The sequence below is a fragment of the Chelonoidis abingdonii genome, chromosome 2 (genome assembly GCF_003597395.2).
Source record: "Chelonoidis abingdonii isolate Lonesome George chromosome 2, CheloAbing_2.0, whole genome shotgun sequence".
NCBI classification, from domain to species: domain Eukaryota; kingdom Metazoa; phylum Chordata; order Testudines; family Testudinidae; genus Chelonoidis; species Chelonoidis abingdonii.
Window position 1 is genome coordinate 151,050,243 of NC_133770.1, and position 26,588 is coordinate 151,076,830.

At 48.1% G+C, this 26,588-nt stretch overlaps 2 protein-coding genes across 3 annotated transcripts in view; one reads left to right on the forward strand and one right to left on the reverse strand.

Moving 5' to 3' along the window:
* C2H2orf68 (chromosome 2 C2orf68 homolog) overlaps nt 1–26,588 on the forward strand; it is a 181,356-nt gene that overhangs the window by 144,451 nt on the left and 10,317 nt on the right. The gene's annotated exons all lie outside the window — the stretch shown is intronic.
* Nucleotides 1,880–26,588, reverse strand: part of USP39 (ubiquitin specific peptidase 39) — a 28,747-nt gene continuing 4,038 nt past the window's right edge. The window contains exons 4-13 of one of the 2 annotated variants that reach the window (XM_032790332.1): nt 23,565–23,701; nt 21,594–21,746; nt 20,519–20,744; nt 19,504–19,581; nt 18,394–18,461; nt 12,428–12,616; nt 11,953–12,095; nt 10,405–10,540; nt 9,694–9,780; nt 1,880–2,410 (exon numbers count right to left, since the gene is read on the reverse strand). In XM_032790332.1, coding sequence (XP_032646223.1) covers nt 2,363–2,410; nt 9,694–9,780; nt 10,405–10,540; nt 11,953–12,095; nt 12,428–12,616; nt 18,394–18,461; nt 19,504–19,581; nt 20,519–20,744; nt 21,594–21,746; nt 23,565–23,701 — 1,265 coding nt within the window. In that variant the 3' untranslated portion in view covers nt 1,880–2,362. The remainder of the gene's footprint in view (nt 2,411–9,693; nt 9,781–10,404; nt 10,541–11,952; nt 12,096–12,427; nt 12,617–18,393; nt 18,462–19,503; nt 19,582–20,518; nt 20,745–21,593; nt 21,747–23,564; nt 23,702–26,588) is intronic. The other variant, XM_032790333.2, reaches the window with a different exon arrangement.

Sequence of the window (26,588 nt, forward strand, 5' to 3'; positions counted from 1 at the left end):
CTCACGTAGAATTTCCCAGCCAGTCCTGCTGGTTTTCACTGGTGCTGTTACAGCAACTCTGATGCACACGGTCATAGCAGCAGAGTGTAAAACCCCCCAAGAACCAGTGATGACAAAGAGCAGGTGCTCCAAGCCAGGCGTGAGGAGCGAGGGGGCATGGTATTGAGGCAGGACAGATTTCAGTTACCTGGACATTTCAAGAGGCAGATATGGCACTTTTGAAAATCACCAGGCATTTGCATCTTTAGCTGCTCATACACTGTTAAAAATGCAGCCCTAAGAGCCTAAATCCCTTGTAAAAGCAGGATGTAGGCTCCTAAGTCACCTAGTTTCAGACTGTTTGACCCAGGGTCCTAGGAGCTCCTTGCTGGGGGAAGATGTGCCAAGGTGTGAATATTTAAACCAGTGCTGCTCTTACTTCAGTTTCAGAGGCTCATTGGGATTTAGCTCCAGGCAACTGGGAGCGCACAGGGTAATGGGAAATAAGTCACTGTGATGCAGCAACACGCAGGGGTTTGCACTCGTTTAACTCTAGCAGTGTAAATAGTGACTGAAAAGCCTCTCTAGACACAGTCTTGTATCAGCTTAGCTCCATTTGTGCCAGCCCATGTGGACTGCCTGTAGCTTAGAGTCAAATCCTGGCTCTTATCGAGTGCTTTTCATCAGAGCACTTTAGAGAGGTCAGTGCCCTCAATGCATTTTAAGGATAGGGAAACTGAGGCACAGGCAGTGACTTGCCCGAGGTCACCTTGCAGGCCAGCAGCAGAACTGGGGCTCAAACCCAGGTCTTGAGTGCCAGCTCAATGCTCCATCCACTAGGCCACACTGCCTCACAGTGTCATTTGAAACCACTGTCAAACCACACCTCTCATTAGACCAGTGCAGGGAAAAGAGGAGGATTATAGCACGAGAGAGTGGAGGAATTGCTGGCTTAAACAAAGGAAGGGTAGTTCTAACACTAACTGCCACCAAGCCCCTGGTGCGATGGAACACATCCCATCATCCTCTCGGCCTGCCCTTCTTCCCATGCCCTGGGAACCCAGAGCCACACACCCAAAGCAGAGGCGGGGGAAAGCAGCAGGGGTCAGACGGAGCTTTCTGAGTGAATACGCTCCATCGGTGCACTACCCTCCGCAGGGCTCCTCCATGGCCTGCCTGCAGTCTGCAAAGTAGTCAACATGCAGCAGCAAGAGGGTTACGTGGCCTTGTTTTTACACTGACACGAACAGCGCTGTCACGTCCCTGACTTGCTAAAGCCACAGCGACCAGCTTCCACCTGCTATCTCCCACCATCAGCGGCTGACTGACTTTTCCATCAACAGGCTCGTGGGACAGGCTCAAAGAGACCCCAGTGGTGTGGTTCCACTCTGACCGCCTCTGATGTGGTGAACGAGCGCTCCTCCCCTTCTGATGGGTGCCCCCACCCCTGACCAGCACCTTCTCCAAGGGAGGCAGGGGCACAACAGAAGGAGGTCGAGAGCAGTTAGAGGTGCTAGGCCCAGCCCCACAAGGGTACTGGCGTGCCTAAGTCCCATCCATTTCAATAGGAGTTTGGTACCCAGGTACCTTGGAGGGTCTGGCCCCTGCTGGCTCCTTAGGAAAATGGGAGCTGGGGGAGGTCCTACGATCCTCAAAGGGAGACTCTGGAGCAGGGAAAGGAGTTGTGCCTGGGGTCTGTCCCAGCTGAGGGGGAGGGCACTCGAACAGAAGCTGGGCTAGGTGGGACAGCCCTGCCAAACTCCAACAGCCAAAGGCAGGCTTCTCACAGCTCTGACAGGGTGTGAGATCCCACACCCCTCCTGGCCCCGCCTGAGCAGAGACAGAAGCAGGCGCACTGAACAGATGGGATTTCAGAAGCAATGAGGCCAGGCAAGGGAAATAAAAAACAGGCCTGAACTCCTTTAATATACATAAGGACTGGCAGGTAGAAGAGAGGCCGTTCCTGCTCCAAGCATCGCTAACCACTGTGCCCAGGGCATGGTCTGCTCCAGCAACCAGCCAGCGGCAGTACAGCTGGAATGGGGACGTCAGTGGACATGAAATGAGGGAACAGCCTGGGTTCCCTAAAGAGTTTTCCAGGCGGGACTGGCTTCCTCTGCCACGGGCACAGGCCAAGGTTTGCTGGGGCCTCTGTGCAGCCAGAGACCAGCAGAAGGGCACTGGGTGATGTGAGACTCCATCCCACTGTCCCCTCGGAGGCTGGTGGAGAAGCTGATCGGGCTGAGTCCTGCTGGCACGTACTGTGCATTGTGCTAGGCCGGGGATGAGAAGCGCCATCCAGCTGTGGGGGGCATCGTCCCAGTCTCTCCTCCGGTTCCCTGGAGAGGAGGGTGATAAACATCTGTAGCACTCTACTCTCCTCTCACGCCCCCTGCTGGTTGGTCTCGTCCTCATCTCGCCTCTTCCAGATCTGCAAAGAGAAAGGAAACCCATCACTTTGGAGTTTGTTTCCTGCCCTCAGCAGAGCTCAGGAAGGCAGCGTGGCCTAGTGGAGAAGGAACAAGGCTGGCAGTCACGAAAGCCAGGCTCTGCTTCGAACCAACACGGACGATGAGCAACCTTGGGCAAGGCACTTCTGTGCCTCAGTTTCCTCTTCTGTAAAATGGGGATACTCCCCAACCTGCCCCCCTGTGATTCTTATCTGGCCCCCACCACCACAGTAACCAAGCTCTTCACAATCTAGAGGGTACATATCCTCTCAGTGCCACGAAGCCAGGCAGTGCCCCTCTGCAGATGGGGAACTGAGAAAATCAAATGACTTGCCCAGGGATTTCCCCCTTCAATACATTCATCCCTTTGGGAAGGGAGAGCACTATATCCTAGTAGAGAGGATAGGAAGGGAGTTGGTAGAGCATAGGCAGGAGCTAGTGAGGAACAGTCACACATTGAAGAGTCCCATTTAAACACAATACATGAAGGGAAGCAGCTGAGTATTGACAAAATGAACAAGTGCTTCTATACAAATGCTAGAAGTCTAAATTTTAAGATGGGTTAACTCAAGTGCCTGACCTGAATGAGGATATCGCTATAATAGGCACCGTGGAAAACTGATGGAATGAGAATAATCAATGGGAAGTGGTAAAAGCAGGTTACAAATATCCAGCAATGACAGAGTAGGTCGCACTAGTGGGGGGATGGCACAGCATAGAGGCAAATAAAGTGAACATCTGAAATGAATCAAACTGTGCCACACGATCTCTATGGACATTCCATGCTTAACCAACAGCTGGGACAGACTACTGACCACCTGGCCAGTGATGACTGGGAAATGTGCAGGGAGATTAGAGAGGCTACAGAGGCAGAAAACACAATAATGGGGGATTTCAACTATCCCTGTATTGACTGGGTACACGTCACCTCAGGATAGGATGCAGAGAGAAAATTTCCAAATACTATAAATGACTGCTTTTTGGAGCAGCTAATCCTGGGACCCACAAAGGGAGAAGAAATTCCTGATTTAGTCCAGTGGTGGGACTAGCCCTGGCCCCTCCCCTAGAGCCTCAGCTTGCCATGCCACTAGCACTCTGGGCAGCAGGGCTGTCGGGAGTAGTGTATTAAATTGCTCCCTCTAGGAATGTACTACTTACAGCTGCCAGTCCTGGTGCTTCATAAGTAGAACATTCCTATGGGGAGCAATTTAATACAATACACTGGCCCTCCACACAGTCTCGGAACCCCAATGTGGCCCTCAGGCCAAAAAGTTTGCCCGCCCTGATTTAGTCCTCAGTGGAGCCCAGGATCTAGTCCAAGAGGTGAATATACACCTCTACCCCAATGTAACGCGACCCAATATAACATGAATTTGGATATAACAACGCGGTAAAGCAGCGCTCCGGCAGGGCAGGGCTGTGCACTCCGGCGGATCAAAGCAAGTTCAGTAGAACGCCGTTTCACCTATAACGCAGTAAGATTTGTTGACTCCGGAGGACAGCGTTATATCGAGGCAGAGGTGTAGCTGAACCCATGATAAGAGACCATAAATTTAACATCCTTGTAGGGGGGAAATGCCAAAGAAATCCATCGCAGTAGTATTTAACTTCAAAAAAGGGAACGACACAAAACCGAGGAAGGTAGTTAAACAGAAATTAAAAGGAACAATCACAAGGCTGAAATGCGTGCGAGCTGCATGGAGACTATTTAAAAACACCATAATAGAGGGCCAATGTATACCCTCAAATAAAATAAACGATAAAGAGGACCAAAATAACGCCACCAGGGCTAAACAGTAGAGTAAAAGAGGCAGATGCAGACAACAGGGCATACTTTAAAAACTGAAAGTCAAATCCTACTAAGCAAAATACAAAAGCAGCATAAAAACTCTGGCAAGTCAAGTGTACAAGTATAAGAAGGCAGGCCAAGAAAGAATCTGAACAACAACTAGCTAAGGAGAGACAAACTACCAGCAAGAAATGTTTAAAGTGTATCAAAAGCAGAAAGCCTGCCTAGCAGTCAGTGGGGCCGCTGGCCAATCGAGGTGCTAGAGGAACACTCGAGGAAGACATGGCCACTGTGGAGAGGGAGAATGAATGCTTTGCATGGGTCTTCACTGCAGAGAATATGCCGGGAGATCCCAACCTGAGCCATTCTTTTTAGGTGACAAATCTGAGGAACTGTTCAAGAGGTGTCAGTAGAGGAGATTTTGACCAAACTGATGAATTAAACGATAATAAATCACCAGGATTAGGTGGTATCACCCAAGAGCTCTGAAGGAACTCAAATATGAAATTGCAGAACTACTAACTGTGATCTGTGACCTATTGCTTAAATCAGTCCTGGACTGGAGGGTAGCTCCTGTGACACCTATTTTTAAAAAAGGTTCCAGAGGCGGAACCTGGCAGTTACAACCCAGTAAGCCTAAGCTCAGTAGCAGGCAAATTGGCTGAAACTATAGTAAACTACAGAATTATCAGACTCAAGAAATAAACACGGTATGTTGGGGAAGAGTCAACATGGCTTTTGTAAAGGGAAATCACGCCTCACCAATTTGTGAAAATTCTTTGAGGGAGTCAATAAGCACGTGGACAAGGGTGTATATCTGGACTTTCAGAAACTCTTTGACAAGCTGTCATGGAGTCCCCTGGTGATGCTCTGGAACTGCTCCCCACAAAGCCAGTCAGGACTTTGGGGAGCCTCCTCTCCCTTGGAGCAGACTGTCTCCAGCGCAAGAAGCTCACACGGCTTCACCTCCTGGGTCTCTCCTTGGAGCATTCAGCATATGCCCCTCCGTGCGCTTCCGACAGCGAGTCCGCCCAGGCAGGGTACTGGGGAAGCCAGAGGGTCCTGCACCCTCACTTCGCAGTCAGATGTGACTCTTAGCCAGCCGGTAAAACGGAGGTTTGTTAGATGACAGGAACATGGTCTAAAGCAGAGCTTGTAGGTGCAGAGAACGGGACCCCTCAGCCAGGTCCATTCTGGGGCCCAGCGAGCCAGACAACCCCATCTGCACTCACTTCCCGTCCCCAGCCAGCTCCAAACTGAAACCCCCTCCAGCCCCTCCTTTCTGGCCTTTGTCTCCTTCCCAGTCCAGGAGGTACTGAATTCTTTGTTCACGCTTTACTATTAACCTTTGCAGGGGGGAAGGGCCACTGGCATTTGTTGCCATGGGGGGGGAGGGGGCGGGGGGGGGGGGGGGTGGATTACAGAGTGTCAGCCATTTAACCACACTGGAGACTTAAGAAATACATAGGGGAAACTGAGGCACCCACACAGTATTCAGAGGAAACATTAAGAACAGTCCCACTTCGTCACACAAGGTCCCTCACCAAAGGCTCTTAAACAAAGTAAGCTGTCCTGGGATAAGCAGGAAGGTTCTCTCATGGGTCAGTAACTGGTTAAAAGACAGGAAACAACAGTCAATTTTCACAAAGGAGCAAGGTAAATTGCAGGGTTCCCCAAGTATCCGTACTGGGACCTGTGCTGTTCAACATATTCATAAGTGGTCTGGAAAAGGTGATGAACAGTGAGACGGCAAAATTTGCAGACAATTACTCAAGACTGTTAAGTCCAAAGGTGACTGCAAAGAGCTACAAAAGAATTTCACAAAACAGGGTGACTGGGTGAAAAAAATGGCAGATTAAATTCAATGTTGATAAATGCAAAGTAATGCACACTGGAAAACAAACCCAACCATACAAACAAAATGACAGGGTCTAAATTATCTGTTAACACTTTAAAAAAAAAAAAAGGAAACAAAAGAAGATCTTGGCATCATCATGGGCAGTTCTCTGAAAACATCTGCTCAGTGTGCAGCAGCAGTCAAAAAACCTAAGAGCACATTAGGAACCATTAGGAAAGAGACAGATAAGAGAGAAAAATATTATCCTGTCACTACATTTAGCCATGGTGTGTCCACACCTTGAACACTGAGTTCAGTTCTGGTTGCTTCATCTCAAAAATGGTATATTGGAATTAGAAAACACACAGTGAAGGACAACAAAAAATGATCTAAAAAATAAACAGGAGTCATATAAAAAATAGAAACTAGGACAGATTACAAAGGATGAATATAGATAAACAACACAGGAATGCAGGGGCAAGATTAGAAAGGCAAAGGCACAAAATGAGCTCAAACCAGCTACGGGAATAAAGGGAAACAAGACAACTTTTTATCAATATGTTAGAAGCAAGAGGAAGACCAAGGACAGGGTAGGCCCACTGCTCAGTGAGGAGGGAGATACAGTAACAGGAAACATGGAAATGGCAGAGATGCTTAATGACTTCTTTGTTTTGGTCTTCACTGAGAAGTCTGAAAGAATGGCTAACATAGTGAATGCTAATGGGAAGGGGGTAGGTTTAGAAGAGAAAATAAAAAAAGAACAAGTTAAAAATCACTTAGAAAAGTTAGATGCCTGCAAGTCACCAAGGTCTGATGAAATGTATCCTAGAATACTCAAGGAGCTAACAGAGGAGATATCTGAGCCTCTAGCTATTATCTTTGGAAAGTCATGGGAGACGGGAGAGATTCCAGAAGACTGGAAAAGGGCAAATATAGTGCCCATCTATAAAAAGGGAAATAAAAACAACCCAGGAAACTACAGACCAGTTAGTTTAACTTCTGTGCCAGGGAAGATAATGGAGCAAGTAATTAAAGAAATCATCTGCAAACACTTGGAAGGTGGTAAGGTGATAGGGAATAGCCAGCATGGATTTGTAAAGAACAAATCATGTCAAACCAATCTGATAGCTTTCTTTGATAGGATAACGAGTCTTGTGGATAAGGGAAAAGCGGTGGATGTGGTATACCTAGACTTTAGTAAGGCATTTGATACGGTCTCGCATGATATCCTTATCGATAAACTAGGCAAATACAATTTAGATGGGGCTACTATAAGGTGGGTGCATAACTGGCTGGATAACCATACTCAGAGAGTAGTTATTAATGGCTCCCAATCCTGCTGGAAAGGTATAACAAGTGGGGTTCCGCAGGGGTCTGTTTTGGGACCGGCTCTGTTCAATATCTTCATCAACGACTTAGATGTTGGCATAGAAAGTACGCTTATTAAGTTTGCAGACGATACCAAACTGGGAGGGATTGCAACTGCTTTGGAGGACAGGGTCAAAATTCAAAATGATCTGGACAAATTGGAGAAATGGTCTGAGGTAAACCGGATGAAGTTCAATAAAGACAAATGCAAAGTGCTCCACTTAGGAAGGAACAATCAGTTTCACACATACAGAATGGGAAGAGACTGTCTAGGAAGGAGTATGGCAGAAAGAGATCTAGGGGTCATAGTGGACCACAAGCTAAATATGAGTCAACAGTGTGATACTGTTGCAAAAAAAGCAAACGTGATTCTGGGATGCATTAACAGGTGTGTTGTAAACAAGACACGAGAAGTCATTCTTCCGCTCTACTCTGCGCTGGTTAGGCCTCAACTGGAGTATTGTGTCCAGTTCTGGGCACCGCATTTCAAGAAAGATGTGGAGAAATTGGAGAGGGTCCAGAGAAGAGCAACAAGAATGATTAAAGGTCTTGAGAACATGACCTATGAAGGAAGGCTGAAAGAATTGGGTTTATTTAGTTTGGAAAAGAGAAGACTGAGAGGGGACATGATAGCAGTTTTCAGGTATCTAAAAGGGTGTCATCAGGAGGAGGGAGAAAACTTGTTCACCTTAGCCTCTAATGATAGAACAAGAAGCAATGGGCTTAAACTGCAGCAAGGGAGATTTAGGTTGGACATTAGGAAAAAGTTCCTAACTGTCATGGTAGTTAAACACTGGAATAAACTGCCTAGGGAGGTTGTGGAATCTCCATCTCTGGAGATATTTAAGAGTAGGTTAGATAAATGTATATCAGGGATGATCTAGACAGTATTTGGTCCTGCCATGAGGGCAGGGGACCGGACTCTATGACCTCTCGAGGTCCCTTCCAGTCCTAGAATCTATGAAAAACCATGAGGGGTAAGAAACAGCTTCCATACGAGCAGAGATGAAAAAGACTGGGACTGTTCAGCTTAGAAGAGACAACTAAAGGGGGGCTGTGATAGAGGTCTATGAAATGATGAATGGTGTGGAGAGTGTGAATAGGAAAGTGTTATTTACCCCTTCACATAACACCAGAACCAGGGGTCACTCAAAGAAATTAACAGGCAGCAAATTTAAAACAAAGGATGGAAGTACTTCCTCACACAACGCACAGTGAGCCTGTGGAACTTGTTACCAGATGTTGTGAAGGCCAAAAGAAATATAACTGGGTTCAAAAGAGAACTAGATAAGTTCATGGGTGATAGGTCCATCAATGTCTATTAACCAGGATGGTCAGAGACGCAACTCCATGCTCTGGACATCCCATAGCCTTTGACTGCCAGAAGCTGGGACTGGATGATGGCAATGGATCATTCAATAATTGCCCTGTTCTGTTCATTCCCTCTGAAGCACCTGGCACTGGCCACTGGGCTAGATGGACCATGGGACTGACCCAGCCTGGCAATTCTTGTGAGTTTGTGACAAAGCCAGGAATTGAACCTGGCTCTCCTTAGCCCCAAGCTAGTGACCTGACCACTGGGCAATCCAGCCACCCTTTGAGCAATACAGATGAGATGCGCTAAGTATTACTTTGGGCTCCGCTTTCTAAATACAGGCTGCCCTTCCCATTGCCACTCCATGCCTCAGGACACACAAGGCTGCTGGAGGCCCCTCTGTGGGCAGGGACTCAAACACTGCCTGCCTGAGAAGTTTATCACCCACACACCTTTGTTCTACCACATCATTTATCACATGACGTTATTACTGACTTGCTGACCAGAGCCTGTGGGCTGCCGCTGCATCCCAGAGTCCAACAGCACTGTCTGTATCATGGGTATGTGCACGAGAGCCACAGGAATATGGCCACCAGCACTGATGTGACAGCAACGCCTCCCACATGTCCCATTGTTGCACCACTGGCTCAGCACTTACCGTATGCGATGAATGACTCATCGCACATACAGCCCTCCTTCCCCGCACAGGGACCACCACTTCCTTCCCCGAGGTGCTCAGCCTGTGCTAGAGGAGATGATGCTAGAGCAGCTGCAGCACAAGCAAGTTTTCTTTAAATAGCTCTGCAACAGCAACTCACATCTGCCATGTTGTGCAGAGACCTGGGATAGCTGAAAAGCCAGGCAAAGCTTGCACGGCCCTACGTCGTCAGGAGAGATCACCTGGGCAGGTAGAACGAGTCGCCCCATGCAGTGGAACAGACAGCACTGCACTCACCTGGATATAGGCCTCTGAGAGCGTTATCATCTGGGGCAGGATATCGGTCACCTGCAAGTCTTGCAGCTCATACCACTTGCCCGTGCCCTGCCAAAAGCCAATGCAAAAGGGTGAGGAGAGTTGTGACAGCAGGTCTTACGTGGCGCTAGTTCTGACACACCGGGCTCCAGACATCCACTCTGCCCAGCCTGTTGCTTTGAGCCATTGTCTGGCCTCGCCAAGCAACAGAGCAAAGCATGCACTAGGAAGTTCATTCCCAGCTCCCCGAGATATCATCCACATGGGCACAAAGCGATGAGCACAGAAGCCCAGCGGCGGGTGCACTGCTTTCCCAGCACATCTCATCAGGATGTGTCTGGACTGGGGAAGCAGGTTACAGCCAGCTGCTACCTGAGCTCACTTGTGGGGCTATTCAGGGAGCAGAGCTTCTTGGGCAACCCCCAAGTGCTGCCCTCGGCTGCTGTGCAGGCTGGAGAACAAACCAGGGAGGGCTCCTCAGCTCCTTGCTAGAGCAGCTACAAGGGATCAGCCTTGGGCAGCAAGCTAGCATCAGCAATCCTCTGCATGGGCTAAATCCTTAGAGACTAGAGCAGTCAAGCCCCAAGGGAACACTGCAAGCCACTGGTCTAGCAGGGACTAGGGGTGCTGTGCATGCTGCTCTAGCCCCCACGCTGCCAGCAGACACTGAATCCCACCCCTTCGGTCACGCACATGATGCAGCACATGAATTCTGTAGGACCCCTCGGTGGGTTTCCCATCATGCACGATGTTGGCGATGAGGTCGTAGGTGGTGTTCTTGTGCACGGCCTGCACTTCCTCAGACAAGTACTCCCGGAGATCCACGTTCCTGAAGCAGGAGGAACAGCAGCATTGTGAGCACAAGGGGCAAGCTGCCCTAGGCCTGAAAAGGCAGGGAGTTCCAGTGTGCCCCTGTACGTTGCATGCTGATGCCCCGGGGGCCAGAGCAGGGGGCCAGCTCCTTAGCTAGCTGCTATTGCTGTCACCAAGCGTCAGGCCCACACACATGTAAATCAGAACAAGGCACCCTGCTATTATGGCTGAGCTGTCTCATCTATTGCCATGCAAGGCTGGATCACCAGCACCACAGAAGACAACCCGGCACTGCACTAGACCAAGGAGGGAAGACATGCTCTGGCCAAGACAGTCTGCACAGCTCAGCTGGAAGCTGCACAGATCATTTTTTATACTCAAAGCGAAAGAGAAAGACGACTTTACTGGCCACCAGACAAGGGCAGTAGCTAAATGTCACATTCCCCGTTAGTCATAACCAGATGTGTTGTGCCACCCCTGCCCTAGCACCCATTCAAACAGGGAGTTCCACCCCGGGGGCTGTATAAGGTCATCTCCACATTGACACACAACATGCCAGCCTACAAGCTCCAGGTGCAGAACAGCCGACTGCACGTGGCATTGCAGCCACAGGGGGCCCAAAGGAGACCTCACAAGGCTGAGCTCCATTGGTGTCTGTATCTATAGTCCCCCCGAGCACCTCACAGAGTGCTGAGGTCATCCTCACCAGACCCCTTGGGGGTGATCCTTCTCTGCCTCCTTTTTACAGATGAGAAAACTGAGGCATGGCGAGGCAGGGATTTCCCCAGGGTCACACAGGGAGTTTGTGGCAGAGCCAGGAACCGATCTGAGGTCTCCGGAGTCCCACAAGCCCACAAGCCCCTCCTTCCATGACAACCCAGTGCTTGGTATCAGCACAGGACTGCATGGTCTGTACAAGGGGGGTGTCTGCAAAACAGGGCTGTTTGCTGGGGTCGAGTGTCCATGTAAGTAGTAAAGTATCAGAGGGGTAGCCGTGTTAGTCTGGATCTGTAAAAAGCGACAGTCCTGTGGCACCTTACAGACGAACAGAAGTTTTGGAGCATAAGCTTTCGTGAGTGAATGCCCACTTGGGCAGACAACATCTATTAGTCTATAAGGTGCCACAGGACTCTTCGTCGCATGTAAGTAGTGTGTTTAGCCAAACGGGCCTAGCTGCCAACCAACGCCTGGAGGGAATCCTTAGAGGAACAGGGAGCACTCATCCAATATATCCCACAAGGGTGCAATCTGCACCAGCTCCTGGCAGTGCCATTCAGGCGCCAACGCCCATCTGCTGCCACTTGGAGACGGGCTGCATTGGGTCTCATCCACTGCAGACAACCCTGTTCTCAGAGCAAGTGCAAGGGGCTCTCCCTAGAAAGCACAGCCAGAGCTGCAGCCCCCCAGATGGGCCCAGATGGTACCTACGTGATGGGGAAGTTGACGATGGTGGGGTTCTTCTCCACAAAGAAGTTGTTCTTGGTGAACCGCTTGATGCAGAAGATGAGGTAGGGAGGCAGTTTGGTCAGCTGGAAGCGCTTGAGGAAATTCTCCTTGTAGGTTTTATACTCCTGGAGCAAGGACAGAGACACACAACCCTCAGCAACCAGAGACCCACACATGGCCAGGGCAGAGGCACCCACACAGACAGGAGAGCACACCAGCCCTCGCTCTGCCCTGCCACCGTCAACAACGCTGCCTTAGCAGACTTGTGGTTGCCCCCCAAACACAAGCAGCGCTGCAGAGCAGGAGAATCTAACAGGGACAGGCGGCAGGGAAGTGTGCCTCTAGAGGCAGGAGGGCTGCAGAACAGGAGAGTCTAACAGGGACAGGCAGCAGGGAAGTGTGCCTCTAGAGGCAGGAGGGCAGCAGTGCAGGACAGTCAGGGAAGGGGCGAAGTTACCTTCTCAGTGATGCCGTTGAACTTGGCCAGGATGTTGAAGAGCGGCACCTGGGGGATGATCAGCTGCTCCTTCTCATCCTTGTACAGCGGGGCAGTGGGGAGGTCGAGGGTCAGGTACATGAAGGTAGATTCCACCATTGTCTCCTGGTACTCATCGTTTTGCAGCAGCTGCTCCTTCTCCTCTGCTGGCTGAGAAGAGGTGAGGACACAACCACCTGGGTTAGCACAGCAAAGCACCACGGGACGGACGAATCTAACCCACACATTCTGGGAGATGCGGCCCAGAGTTAATACAGTGTGCACTGCCTAGAGCTAGCCATAGTACAAGTTCCCTCTCAGGAGCCACTGTCATCCCAGCCCCAGCCTGCATCACCTTCCATTGCAATCTTCAGCAGCTACAAAGAAAAGACTAACCTTGCTATGCTGTATGAGGATATTGGCCCTAATACTGCAAGAAAACCCACAGGGCTTTGCCTGCATGACTTTCCTGGTAGGAGGAAGGCCTTGGTGAGGGGGAGCTTTGAAACTGAACCAATTTTGCTAGAAATACTCCAGCTTTGATGCCTAGCTCTGCAGCAGGTGAGGGACTGGGACATCTTTGCACCGCCAGCCCCACCACAAAACCAGATCTGCTGCGCAGCCTCACGTGTTCATCTCACATCAGCCAGCTCCATTTGTGAACTGTCTTTCCACAGCGTTTGGAGCTGTTGCTACTTCCCCAGCATAAGGAAACCTATGACCTGAAACTGAGACACCAGAAATCGCAACACACTGAGTTCATCTACATAGGCACCAAACCAGGGCCAGCTGCTAAAGACAGCTCATGATCTGTTCGAATTGACAAGTGACATTGTGTCTCAGAAAGGCCTATGCCCCTCCCACTCCAGCAGTCCTGCAGTGAGTCCTGCAGGCTACACAGCTTGCTCTGTAGATCTGTAGCCGCAGCTTTTAGTTTTGGCTTGTGACCCAATGTTTCCCCTGAGAAGTTGGCCTGTTGTACAATCAGTCTCCATGGTGGCTTTTTCAGGGGATGCATGGGTCAGAACTGTGACTGGAACCTCACGGTCTGTAGCACTTCGGAGATAAAAACCGTCTCTCATCTATTTATACTGCAGGGACTGTCTTACTATTTGTCTGTGAAATGCCCAGCACAACGGAGGCCTGATCTCAGCTGGGGGCCTCTGAAATCCACTGCAATACAAATAAATAATAATGTCACCCCATGTTGAATAGAACATATTATATTTGTAATGCGAAAGTTTCCAGCACCGTTGAGGAGTGAAAATGCCTCCTGTACCCTTAAATGGACAATACTGCATGTGAGGCTAGTTTAGGACAGATGCATTAAGTTTTGGCACCATCTAGTGGCAATAATGTGTAGTGCCCCCCAAATAGAAACGGAAAGTCCACAAGATCAAAAAGGAAGCAAAACTTAACAGCTGAGCAAACCATTGCCAGAGGACTCACCATCTATTACCCTCTGGCCCCTACATACAACTCCAAATATGCTGACCAACTCTGCAGAAGGACTTCAGAAAAACTGGGGAACTATCTCTGGCACCTTACATACTCCAGAAGGGGCTACCTCAAACCAGGAATCAGCACATTCTCCCACATACTAGAAGGAAAAAAAATCAGGAACCTAGAGATTATGGCAAGAAACCCAAATCAGCTATCAAAAACCCCGAGGACAGCCATCCAAAACTAAAAGTGGAACCAACCACAACTCCACAACTCACAGAACACCACCTCTTGGAGAAACCATAGAACCAAGACCCAAGTGGATACTACGTGACACCCCCAACATCATCAATTTATCAAGACTACCCCTAACTGGAGCTGAATTATCTGTACTCTCCAAGGGACTGAACTTGTCCCCGCCACGGAACCTGACAGCGTACTAACACATGGAAAGGTAGAAGAATTCTTTTGCTGACTCCATCTCAAAGAATTCTTCCACACACACCACCACCACCCCACACAATTACTAGGTCCCCACTGACAGTCATACACAAAATCATCATCTGACTGGACACCCCGGAACAGATGAAACCACACACTTGATCATTACATTAATTGCTTCAGGAAGTTCACTGTGAAATCCTTAAACATCACATCCACCACTATTGCTTGTCTTATCACTGAAACTCAGCCTCCAGATAGTGATCAGACCAGCAGACAAAGGGAGTGCCACCACAGTCCTCCACCATGACAACTATGTTAATGAGGACAAGCAACTCTCCACCACCCACCGCTATAAAGAACTCAAAGAAGACCCCACACCACAGGTCAGTCAGGAATTGAAGGATACTATCAAATCCTTCCCCAAACAACTTCAAGAAAAAAACTCTTCAACCTCATCCCCCTCGAACCTGCCCAAGGGACCTTCTACCTGCTTCCCAAGATACACACAAACAAGGGGACCCGGGCAGACTCATCATATCTGGCCACAGCACTCTAACTGAAGGGATATCAGTACACACAGAAACCATCCTCAAACCACTCAACACGCAAAGGGCCTGCTTCCTCTTGGACACAACCAACTTCCTCCAGGAACTCTGCAACACTAACCACTTCCCTCAGAATACCACCCTTGCCACCATGGAAGTCACCTCCTTATACACCAACATTGCTCCCAATGATAGCATCCTGCCTCCAGTATCTACAATGGACAACTCATCCCTTTCACCCTCACCCATAACAACTTTACATCAGCAACACTTTGTCCAAAGACCATGGGAGCAGCCATGGGTACTAGGACGGCTCCCCAGTATGCCAGCCTCTTCAGGGGCCCTCAGAAATTTCCACCACAACTACAACCACCCCCACCACCGTACATTAAACTCTCTCTGGATAACTCCCAGCATCAACTTCAACAACATAGCCTTACACACAATATACACAAGATCACCATGCTGGCCTTCAAACAACCCCCCAACCTTGCCAAGGTCATCATCAGAAACAAGCTCCCCACAGACCAGGCCCCACGAACGCAAAGCAGCACCAGACCTTGCTAGAACAACAGATGCAAAACCTGCAGACATATCTCCACTGCTACGATGATCAATACTCCCCACAACACAACACTCAAGATCCATGAGTCCTACACATGCCTGTCACAACATGTGGTGTCCTCAGCCAGTGCACTAAATGCCCCAACAACTGTGTGAGTGAAAACAATGAAATCACTGCGCTCTCCAGTGAACTCACACAGAAAAGTGATAAAAGACAAAAACACTATCACTCATGGGCAAACACTTTTCACAAAGCGATCACTCCCTATCTGACCTCCCAGTCCCCATCTTCAAAAGGAAACCTGCACAGCACCTTCAAATAATGAGCCGGGGAGCGTTCATAACTTTGCTAGATACTAAAAATCATGGACTTCATAAAGACACTGGATTTCTGGCTAATTACAACAATCTATATAACCCACTGTAGTGAAGCAGCGTGGCTCACTGTTACCCTGCAGAGGGAAGAGCCCATCCGGAGGCCGGAGTGGGCAGAGCTAGGGAGCTCTGAGCCCGCCCCTCAGAGTGTCAGGCAGCAACCCAGAAGTATAAAGCCCCAGCCGCTGGAGAGGCCAAACGTCTCCAGCCTAGCCCACCACTGGGAAAACCCCGCAGCCCAAGGTGGCTGCCAGGACTGGCTAGCCCTGCCTTGCGCCTGCTACCCACAGGAGTTGCCGGACCTACCCTGCGCCCACTACTCGGAGGAGTTGCCAGGCCTGCTGCTCGTCGAGGAACCTATGGTGCTGGACTCCCCAGAGGACAACACCCTGACCCAGGTACTACACGAGGGGGAGTTTGCAAGTAGCCCGGGGGCAGCCAACCCTAGTCTAGATGCAGAACTGTCAGAGCTCATGTCAGTGTGTTGCGGCCAGGATCCCCACTGACTAAGCAGCGGGTCTTCTGCTGCTGCTAGGGCCCCGGGCTGGGACGTAGTAGAGTGGGAGAGCCTGTGTCCCCCCTGCCACCCAACTCGGGGGTGGCCGTCTCCCCCTCTCCCAGGCCTGAGGAGGCGTGGGCCTATTGTCATTGCCTGTGGGCCTGAGCCCCTGACTCATTGTTGCCCCGCCCAGACCCGAGCCTGGGCTTCCTATTGCTTGTACTGCCGCTGCTCAGCCCTGCCTGACAGACTGAGCTCTGACTCTGCATTGCCCCACCCTGACCCAGGGCCTGGGCTCCACACTGTTTGTACTGCTACTGCTCAGCCCTGCCTGAGGGCCTGAGCCCGCGACTCATTGTTGCCTACCCTGACCCAGGGCCTGGACTTATGGTGTTTATTTCATTTACCGCAAAGGCTGCTGAGGGAGACCCCCGCGAACAGATTAATTCCCCCAAACGACTGTGTGTAGTGAGCCAGTGTGGATCCCCGCTACCTCGGAGAGGGTCGAGCCCCGGTTAACCCTTGTACACCCACTAACCCCCTTTTTTGTCCTATGACTGCCCATTTCACCTTGAATGGTCTCTTACATGTTACTCCTTATGCTAAACAACCAGTTCCACCTTGTATTTAGCTGTGACACTAAGTACCCTAAGAGCTCTGTGTAAGCTCGAAAGCTCATCTGTTTCACCAACAGAAGTTGGTCCATGGAAGATATGACCTCACCCACCCTGGCTCTCTAGTGCCTCTAAGCAACTTCAGAAACCTATGCTCCCATCCCAGTAGACCTGTAGTGGCACGAGGAAAGGGTTGCAGACTTGATCCTGCTCTGATCCTGTATTATGACAGTCTTGGGTAGCAAGCCTTCATTGCTTGACATCTTTCACTGGCTCTGCAATGGGCAATGCAGACACAAGGATAACAGGGTTGAGGGAGCTGATCTGCTTTCACTGTAGCTCCTCTAAGTGCACCTGCAGCCTCCACTAGAATTTCCTATAGCAGTGTGACGCAAGTCTAGAAAGGGTTAAACATCCTGCAAAATAAATAACCCTCTGAAGACATGTGGGGAGAGAATGTTTGTGTATTTACATATGTATGAGTATGCAACCAACAGTCCTTGTCTATGCTGTATTCTGATAATTCAGAGAGCAAAAAAACATCCTAGCATTTATATAAATTGTAAACATGAGATATCTCAGTATTCATTTCTCTTTGAGATGTATAGCAAATAACCTGTGAATGGTGGAAGAACTCCAACCTGTCAAAAGACATGAAATTGTATAAAAGATCCTTGGGGCCTGATTCTGTCATCTCAGATCTGCTTAGGCTTCATCAGGGGAAGTTTTGAGTCCCAGGACTGAGGTCCCAGTTATGCTGGTACGCCCCAAATACGATATCTGGACATTGGACTATGACCTATGAACTATTTCTGAAAACTCTTTGCAACTACAAAGCTCACCATCTCTATGAATCTGCACCTCAGTGAACTGAACTCATGTCTGTATGTATATTGATCTTTTAACCATACTCTTTTCTTTTTTAATAAATTTTAGTTTCGTTAATAAGAATTGGCTGTAGTGTGTATTTGGGTAAGATCTGAAACATTCAATAACCTGGGAGGCAATGTGTCCAATCCTTTGGGACTGGTAGAACCTTTTCTTTTATATGGTGAAATAAGATTTACAGAAATTTTCATCATATTTGATGTGAGTACCTGGACAGAGGCTGGATCACTTTAAGGGAACCGTGTTGTTTGGACTGCTGAGTAACCAGTAAGGTAAGAAAGAAGCTGTTTTATGCTGGCTTTGTGAATCTAAGTATTGGAATATCCACCAGCTTTATGGGGATTGTCTGCCCCATTCTTTGCAGTTCACCCTAATTGAGTGGCCACAGCTGGCCCACACTGGGACCCCAGTCACAAGCAGTAACACCAAGGAACTGTACTGCAACGGGCCCGCTGGTGTGTGCACGTGTGGCACGCCTCCCTTCCCCCAATGCAACCATGAGATCTGCTGCTCCTGGACATTCCAAGTGTGAAGGATGGGCAGAAACCCAGAGAGGTCGGGGTCAAGTGAACTCACCAGGTCAGGGTGTGGAAGCTTTTTGGTAAAGATCCGCATGGAGCCTTGGAACACGTCGGTCACAATGGCTGTGAAAACACACACACACACAGACAGAGCAAAGAACTGTTACCAGTGACCAAGTAGAGCACTGAAGAGAAGGCTCTGGTGTGAAAGCCATTTGTGGAGCATCCCAGTTCCTGGGGCAGTGCAAGTTCCCAAGACAGGAACCTCCTGTGCCCAGCACATGCAGAAATAGCATGTTCAGAGGAACATGTGAAATGTACAAGAGATGCACAGGAAACAGATTGCTGGACATGGTTTCCTTGTCATGGGTTTCTTGCCTTGATTGTTCCACTGTACTGAACATTTAGGGAAGAGAATGCTGAGGGAGTGTGTGGCTAACAGACAGGTGCCATGGAGTGATCCACTGGCTGCGCTGCTGAAATCACCAAGATTACTTTAGGACTCTGAAGTAAAGAAGCCAGCACCTGCAGTTGGAATCTGTTATGGGGAAAAGGTGATTTTACCAGGGTTAAGAGCTCAGCAGCTCCATCTGAAGTGGGAGGAATCCTAACCTGGAGAGATGAGACAAAGGGTCAAGCTGAGGAAGTCTTTGCTTTGGTAGGAGTTTTGTGTGGGCTGGTGCGGGGGTAGGGGGTATTGAACACAAAGTCTGAGGAAAGAGGATGTCCTAGAAACCCCACTTAGTTACCACAGATGTGATTTTTATTGTCTGGATTTAGTTACTTCAAAGTTGTCGTCTTATTTTTGAAAACCTGGCTCATTTCAGACTTTTTACAATTGTAAATGTTCCAATTAACTTGTGAATATATGACAAATATCTCTTCTCCTTTTACATTGTGGCTGCTGTTTGAAACAAGCATTGGGAATGCACAGGAAACTCACTTGCCTCTGAAACAAACCAAGTATCTTAGGATGGAATTGGGGGGGGGGCTAGGGGAGGGAGAGATTTATTTTTCTTTTTTCCTTTTTAACAAGCAAACTAAAATTGTTAATTTGGCGGACACCTATTCTCCAGAGACTTCACATCAGCACATGCTAGGCCAAACATGAATTAACATCTGTTAAACAAGCAGCAGCCGCAGAAACACCATTTCCCCAACTTACTCTTTTTCTTCTTCTTTGTCCCGCCGAGAGCAGAGTGCAAGGCATTTAGAAACCAGGAGAGGAAGTCAACGCCATCACCTGAAGACAGGGAAACATTGAGGAAAATGAGTCAGGGCAATAAAGCAAGAGAGGAAACCAACACTGAAGGAGTTTACACACAGCCAGTGAGTTAAACTCCTCCCCCACAGCCTGTCACCTGGCACCCCATGATGGCAATCACAATGAAAAGCATTTAATTCTCTGCTGGTTCAACCTCTTACTGCTGCTCCATAAGGAACCCAGTGTGATTTGACCACAGCCCATCATGCTGGTCTGTATTATCTCAAGGTTTCCTCATGCTTCCCTGTCTGCCTGTACCCACCTGCTGTCTCCTGTCCCATACTTATTTGTAAGGCTTTTGTGGGCAGGGACCATCTTTGTTCTGTGTCTGCACAGCACCTCAGATGAAGGAGGACTGGTCCACGACAGGTACGCATATATACCCTGGAACAGTTTGGGCTGGGAGTGTCACAGAGGTGGCTACTCTCAGCATTCAGACAGCACAGAATGTCATTTTCACACTCAGAACAGAATCACATTAGAATCCAAGCGGAGGAAATCCAAAGAGAAAAATCAAAATGTGACTTAAAGTCCATTGCTTCACAGACCTTGAGGGCTAGGAACGAATGCTTTATACATGGCAGGAAGAGCAGATTGCAAGTGGTGAAAAGCATTCATTTTCAGCCCTGCAGTTTTGCAAGAAATTGGGTCTCTCGTCCATCACAGACCTGTAGACCTAGCATTGTTCTCACCATGGCCCAGGCACACACACAGACCACCCACGACCTCAGACTAGCGTGAGCATGATCTCTGCTTTCCCTTCTGCAGTGTCACACTGCAGATAATGCAAGAAATCCCCTTCCCAGTGCAACCCACTGTCCCAGTGCGCAAACTGCTGCTTCAGGCCACCATGTTTTAGGGCTCTGCTGCATGGCTGAAGGAAAAGAGCCTGCTAAAGATCTCCCCTTGGTCTCACCTTGCTTGGTAATCTGGAAGGTCTTCTTACTGCACAGGACCACAGCCTGCAGCATTTCATGGGGAGAGACGTGAGCCTTGAAATTTCGGGGGTTCCACAGCTTCCTCATCAGCTCTCCAAACCTCTGAACAAGCAGGAACATGATGTCCCCCGGTGGGCGCTTGATGTTCTTGTAGTTCTCCTCCTCCAGGAAGTAGTTCCGCAGAGGTGGGACATTAGACAGGGCCTGGGCACAGACATTCAAAGGTCAGTGGCAAAGCGAGCACTCAGCCCAATACGCCCACTGGCAGGCAGTAGGTTCTGAGCTCTCCCATCCTCCAGCCTGATTTGATTCCAAGTAAATGAAGACTAATTAAGTACAAGACGATAAACTGATTGTGCTTCCTGTGGAAACATGATGCAGGTGAAGCATTCCCTTGTACTCCCCCACAGGACATGAGGATAAGGGGCAGAGAAAATCTGCGGAGATTCAAATTTTCATGCCAGATAATTTAATATTCTGACTCTATATACAGGGATCTAGAGCAATGGTAACTTTGGAGAACATAAATAGATAATAGGATGTTGCTGATCTTTTTTGCCACATTTTGCTGTAGGAATAATTTATTAATTTCAGAATCCCTGATGATACAGTTAAATAAAAGGGAAGAAAAGGCCCCTTGCAATTATTGTAAAAGCATGGCCCCATGCCAGCAGACACCCAGGTACAACACTCTCCAGTCACACACTGATGTGGCCCATGTTAAGTTAATTTTGCATGTGGGAATTCCCCAGCAATTAACTAAACAAAGGTTTTAAATCTAAGAGAGACCCAATTTTTGCCCAACCTAGAGAAAAAGTCCAACTGGCTTACAATGAGCAAGCTGCAGTCACTCATCTTGAGCACAGAGGCGCAGGCCAAAGACACTACAAATCCCAGCATGCAATCAGCAGTCCATCTGGAGCCACACCATTCTACTCATCCCGAGGGAAGGTGGTTCTGAAAGGCAGAACCTCTGGAGGTGGGGAGGAATGCACACAGTTTGCCCACTCTTTACACTACTCCCCACAGACTGCAAGGCTACCACTATTGTACCTGGAGTACTGCATTGGCATAGTCATTGGCCTTGATGTTGTTCAATCCCACAATGCCAGGCAGGTAAGTGGTGCCATCATATGCCCGCGAAAGTTTGGCTTGTTTGTCCAAATTGGTGATTTGCTGCTTGGTGAAAGTGGGCTTCAACACATACTGAAAGAGAAAGATAGCAAGCCAGTCATCTTTAGAATTAAGAGCTTCTTTACATCAGCTCCTGGGATCTGACTTCTAGCACCATGTTCCATATTTATAACTGGGTGATTTTTCCAGGGCAGGTTTACTGCGTTGGAAGCATATTCCAACAAATTTATCACTTGAAAGGGGCACACAATTCTAAGTGATCAGAATTAAGATTGTGAAAAAATAAGGTTTTAACAAAATGTAAGACCAACATGAGTTTCCTCATGTCTTTTAAATTTCACTAGAAACAGCTTTTAAACAATATAGATGTCCAAAAGCATTTACAGCACAAACATTAGGGCAGCAGTGTCTAAAGGGAAGCTGATGATAAATAGAAGTGGAACAGATTCCATTGATTTGCACTGGCCACACAAGGAAAACACAAGAAAGGAAATACACAGAGTGAGAAAATCCTGTAGTTTTAAAAGTCAGTGTGAAGAATGCAAGGTCCTCCCAGTAACTGAAGTAAAGATATCTGTAAGCTCAAAGAGCCCCTAGAACATCACCAGTACCCTGGCATGAAAAGACACATACCCAACACTGAAAAGCCCATGCTGCATCTGTATGGCCTAGGGACTCATGGGGCAGATCACACTGGACAATTAGGATGGTCAGCATCTTCAGACATGAAAACTTAAATACCTACCGACCTCCCCTCTAAAGTTATACCGATGTATGCCACCTTGCATCGACCTATTTATGCAAGTGTCTACATTCAGACTTGACTCCCACCAATGTAAGCACTGTGTTACAAAGATACAATAAAACTACCTCCTCGAATGGTGTTGAACCATGGTCAACCTACAGAGGCTGAAACAGTGCAAGTGTAGACACTGTGCCTACAGTCCTCCAGCAGCTATCCCGCAACACCTGACAAGTGACCGCTGTAGTCACAATGGTGAACTTCACTGCCCAGGAGTCACGGAAACTGGGAGCCACACCTCCATTAAAAACACCTGACCTATTTTCAAAATGCTTCCCCACAATTGCCTGGCTCAGCGAGCACACTTAGCAGTTACGCTTTGTTTGTGCAGTTGTCCAACCGACCATGCCGGTTATACGCTCTAGATACACTCCTTCCTGGAGCAGGCAGGAGGTACTGAATCTCCTGGGCCCATGGGGAGAAGAGGCTGTGCAGGAACAGCTCCGGACCAGCCGTAGAAACATGGATAGCTACAAAAAAATTGCATAGGGGTGAAGGGGTCTGACAGGGATCAGCAGCAGTGCCACATGAAAGCGAAGGACCAGGGCTAGGTTAAGCTACAGATGGGGACCAAGGCACAGAGAAATTCAGTGACCGAACAAGTCATGCAGGGAGTCTGAGGCAGGAATTAAACCTGAGTCTCTGAATAATGCCCAAGCCACTATCCTAATTCCCACAATATTCTGCTAATGCCTTTGGCAGACTGCTCCTTTCTAATGCAAAAACATCTGAGCCTGCGGACACATGTATCCAGCCTGTACTCTGCATATAGCATCACAAATAACAGCCTAATTCAGGCCTTTCTATCCCAAACACACAGGGTCTCTCTGCAGTGAGTTATAGGAGCAATTCCACCAGCTCTTCTGGTCTGACCAAGTCTATCCTGTCCCCATGGAGATCATTGGGCAGGTGTGTATCTGGACCATATGGCACAACAGGCAGTTTGCCCATGCAGGTACAAACTGTACTGTATCCTGGAAGAGCACATTCTTATGCTTCCCAATGTGACAGGAGGGAGCCACCTCCCTCATCTCCCCTCCCCACTGCCCCAGGCACTACTGACAGCAAAGCTCCAGAAGGCAACGTACAGTGATGTCCTCCAGCGAGGAGTCAATGATCTCGTAGTTGTCTGGCAGACAGTAGAACTTGAGGGTGTGGAGGTTCAGAAAGACGTGATGGCTGAACTGTACGCTGTGAATGTAAGCATGAGACTTCAACCCACGGCCTGCAGAAGGGACAAAATAGGCAGGTCAGGAACACAGAGCACAGCAACAGAAGCCAAAGGGACAGCATGAACTAGATGTCTAATGGCTTAAACTTCACTGCAAAGGCAGCTGACGAGCTGGACAAACAGAATTTCCAGGGTTTGCTCTCTATACCTTGAGCGGTATTTGGTTCTGTCCATCACTAGAAACTACATGAACTGTTAAGAGAAAAATGTTGCCTCCTGCAAGTGGTGAGCAGCAGCATGGACTGCAGGAATTGTTCTAATGATATCTCCACTCCAGAGGTGCAGCACAGTGCATTGCTAGCGACACCTCACCTCAGTCCATTCCCTCCCCAGTGAGGCTGCTGTGCTTTAGAGCAGTGTTTCCCAAACTTATAACAGTTGCGTACCCCTTTTGAGACATTTGTCTTACCGGCGAACCCCTTCTCCGGTGAAGATAATTGGGGGGGAGGTGTTAGTAGTCACATTTTTATAACACATTCCTAATCCGTTTCATTCTGGATTAAATGTTTATTAGAAATAAATACAAAATTATATTACACACAGTTGAAACAAAACTTTTAATAGAAATAATAGTTACTTATAGAAATAGTACTAGACATAATTAAAATAATAGAAGCGACTCAACAGTCTGGCAGAACAGCATGTAATTATATATATATATATGGTGAATTCGTATCATTCATGCATCATGCATCCAACGAAGTGGGTATTCACCTACGAAAGCTCATGCTCCAATACGTCTGTTAGTCTATAAGGTGCCACTGGACTCTTTGCTGCTCTTACAGATCCAAACTAACACAGCTATCCCTCTGATACTTGTATCATTCTGAAGTCAAAATATGCTGGTTTGGTTAGGTTAGTGAAGAAAGCACTAGTTTAATACTTACTATTTCAGTATTGAAAAATTTTAAGTACAAACCAAACTATTCAGTACGAAGGATGGAACTGCTTTTGACCAGACACTATCACGGGGATATCTGGCTCAATGTTTGTGATCTTAAGACGAAGATGGGGCTCCACGTCAATAAGTCGATTTCCGTTGTTTGTTTTGATGCCAACCAGCACAGAGAATCCGATCTCGCACAAATATGAGGTGGGAAAAGGCAGAAGATACTTGACAGCTTTGTCTGATAGAGCTGGATATTCAGAGATAACCCACAACCAAAATGACGTCAGTGTATTTTGCTCAAATTTTGTTTTCAGGAAGCTATCTGAAGCCTGCTCCAAGATCTGTTGTTCTTCTGAAGCAGAGAGCTTATTTGGCAATGTTTGAACATTGATGATAAAAGGGTTCCTTATTCATTCAAAAGTGCCGTCCGGTTCAGGGAAATACTTAAAGATCTTTCTGCAAGCTTTCCAAATGATGCTTCATGGTTTGCAACACATCACTATCAAGTTCGCTAGTCAAATTTATTGCTAAGTCATGAAGAGATGGAAAGGAATCTAGTTCACGACGACTAAGACGTTTATGCCACAGTTTCAATTTTGCGACCATGGCGCTCACTTTGTCTTGAACATGGAATATGGATAGGAGTTTCCCTTGCAAGGACAGATTGAGGTTGTTTAAATGAGCAAAGATATCTGCAATATATGCTAGTTTGCATAGCCATTTCCAGTCATGTATACGGTCTTGCAGGGGTTAAAGGTTTCATCTAAAGAAACTTACAGTTCTTCTTACAGCTCCAACAGGTTATTCAGAACTTTTCCATGTGAAAACCAACGCACTTCAGTGTGAAATAGGAGTCGTGCGTAATCACTGCCCGTCTCATCACATATCTGAGAAAATAGCCGGGCATTCAGAGGGCAGCCTTTCACAAACTGATTATTTTCACAGCTTCATCCAGTACTTGCTTTAGATCTGCCTGCATGTTCTGGGTGGCGAGTGTTTCCCTGTGAATGCAATGAGTCGATTTTGCTTCTGGCACAACAGTTTGAATGCATGCAACAACTCCTTTATTCGAACCAATCACGGCTCTGGCACCATCCGTGCTTATTCCAACATGATTCCAATCCAAGTCATTGTTTTTGATAAAGTCAACAATAACATTAAAAATAGCTTCTCCAGTTGTATGTGTTGGCATAGGTTGAAGAACAAAATATCATCGTGGACTTCATTATTCAGCTTGTATCTGACAAACAAATTCACAATATCAGTGGATTCATCCACTTTGTGATATAGCATGGCCAGAGGGCAGCAGGAGAGGGTTAGAAGGGAGCCTTATTCCCTGTAAGGGGAAGAAAGTTTCCTATAGATTAACTAGAGCACCTGAAGCCAGTCACATGATAAAAACCCCTGCTTCAATCAGACAGTGTGGGACTTGGAGCAGAAAGGATTGGTGCTGGCGCAGAGAACAGTCTGAAGGGAAGCAGAGGACAGTTTGGAGAAGTGCTGCAGTGGGCAAAGTAGTCCAAGACCCTAAGTAAAGGAGCACCTGGCTTGTGCAGAGGGACGACAGAAAGTCCCCACAAGCTGAAGGGCAGGAGAGGGAAGTAGCCCAGGGGAAGGAACCATCAGTTCAAGTGGTTTACCACTATCCTCAGGGCCCCTGGGCTGGGACCTGGAGTAGACGGCAGGCCCAGATCCCTCTCTCTCCACTCCCCTCCTCTAGGACACTAGTGGGGCAGTTAATATTCCAATTCAGGGGCAAGAAATTGCACCCTGAACCCACTCCAAAAAAGAGAAAGCGTGAGACCCATCATAATAGTGCCAGCAATTTGCCACAGCTTGCAGTGCATAGTAGCGACTCTTTTGTACTCTTGACAATAATTGCGGATTTACATTTACATTTTCGGCCATATCTCTGATTCTATGATGAACAGATAGCTTCAATCTATAGCTTTGCTAGCCTTGTCTCCAATCATCACTTGCACCATTACTTTG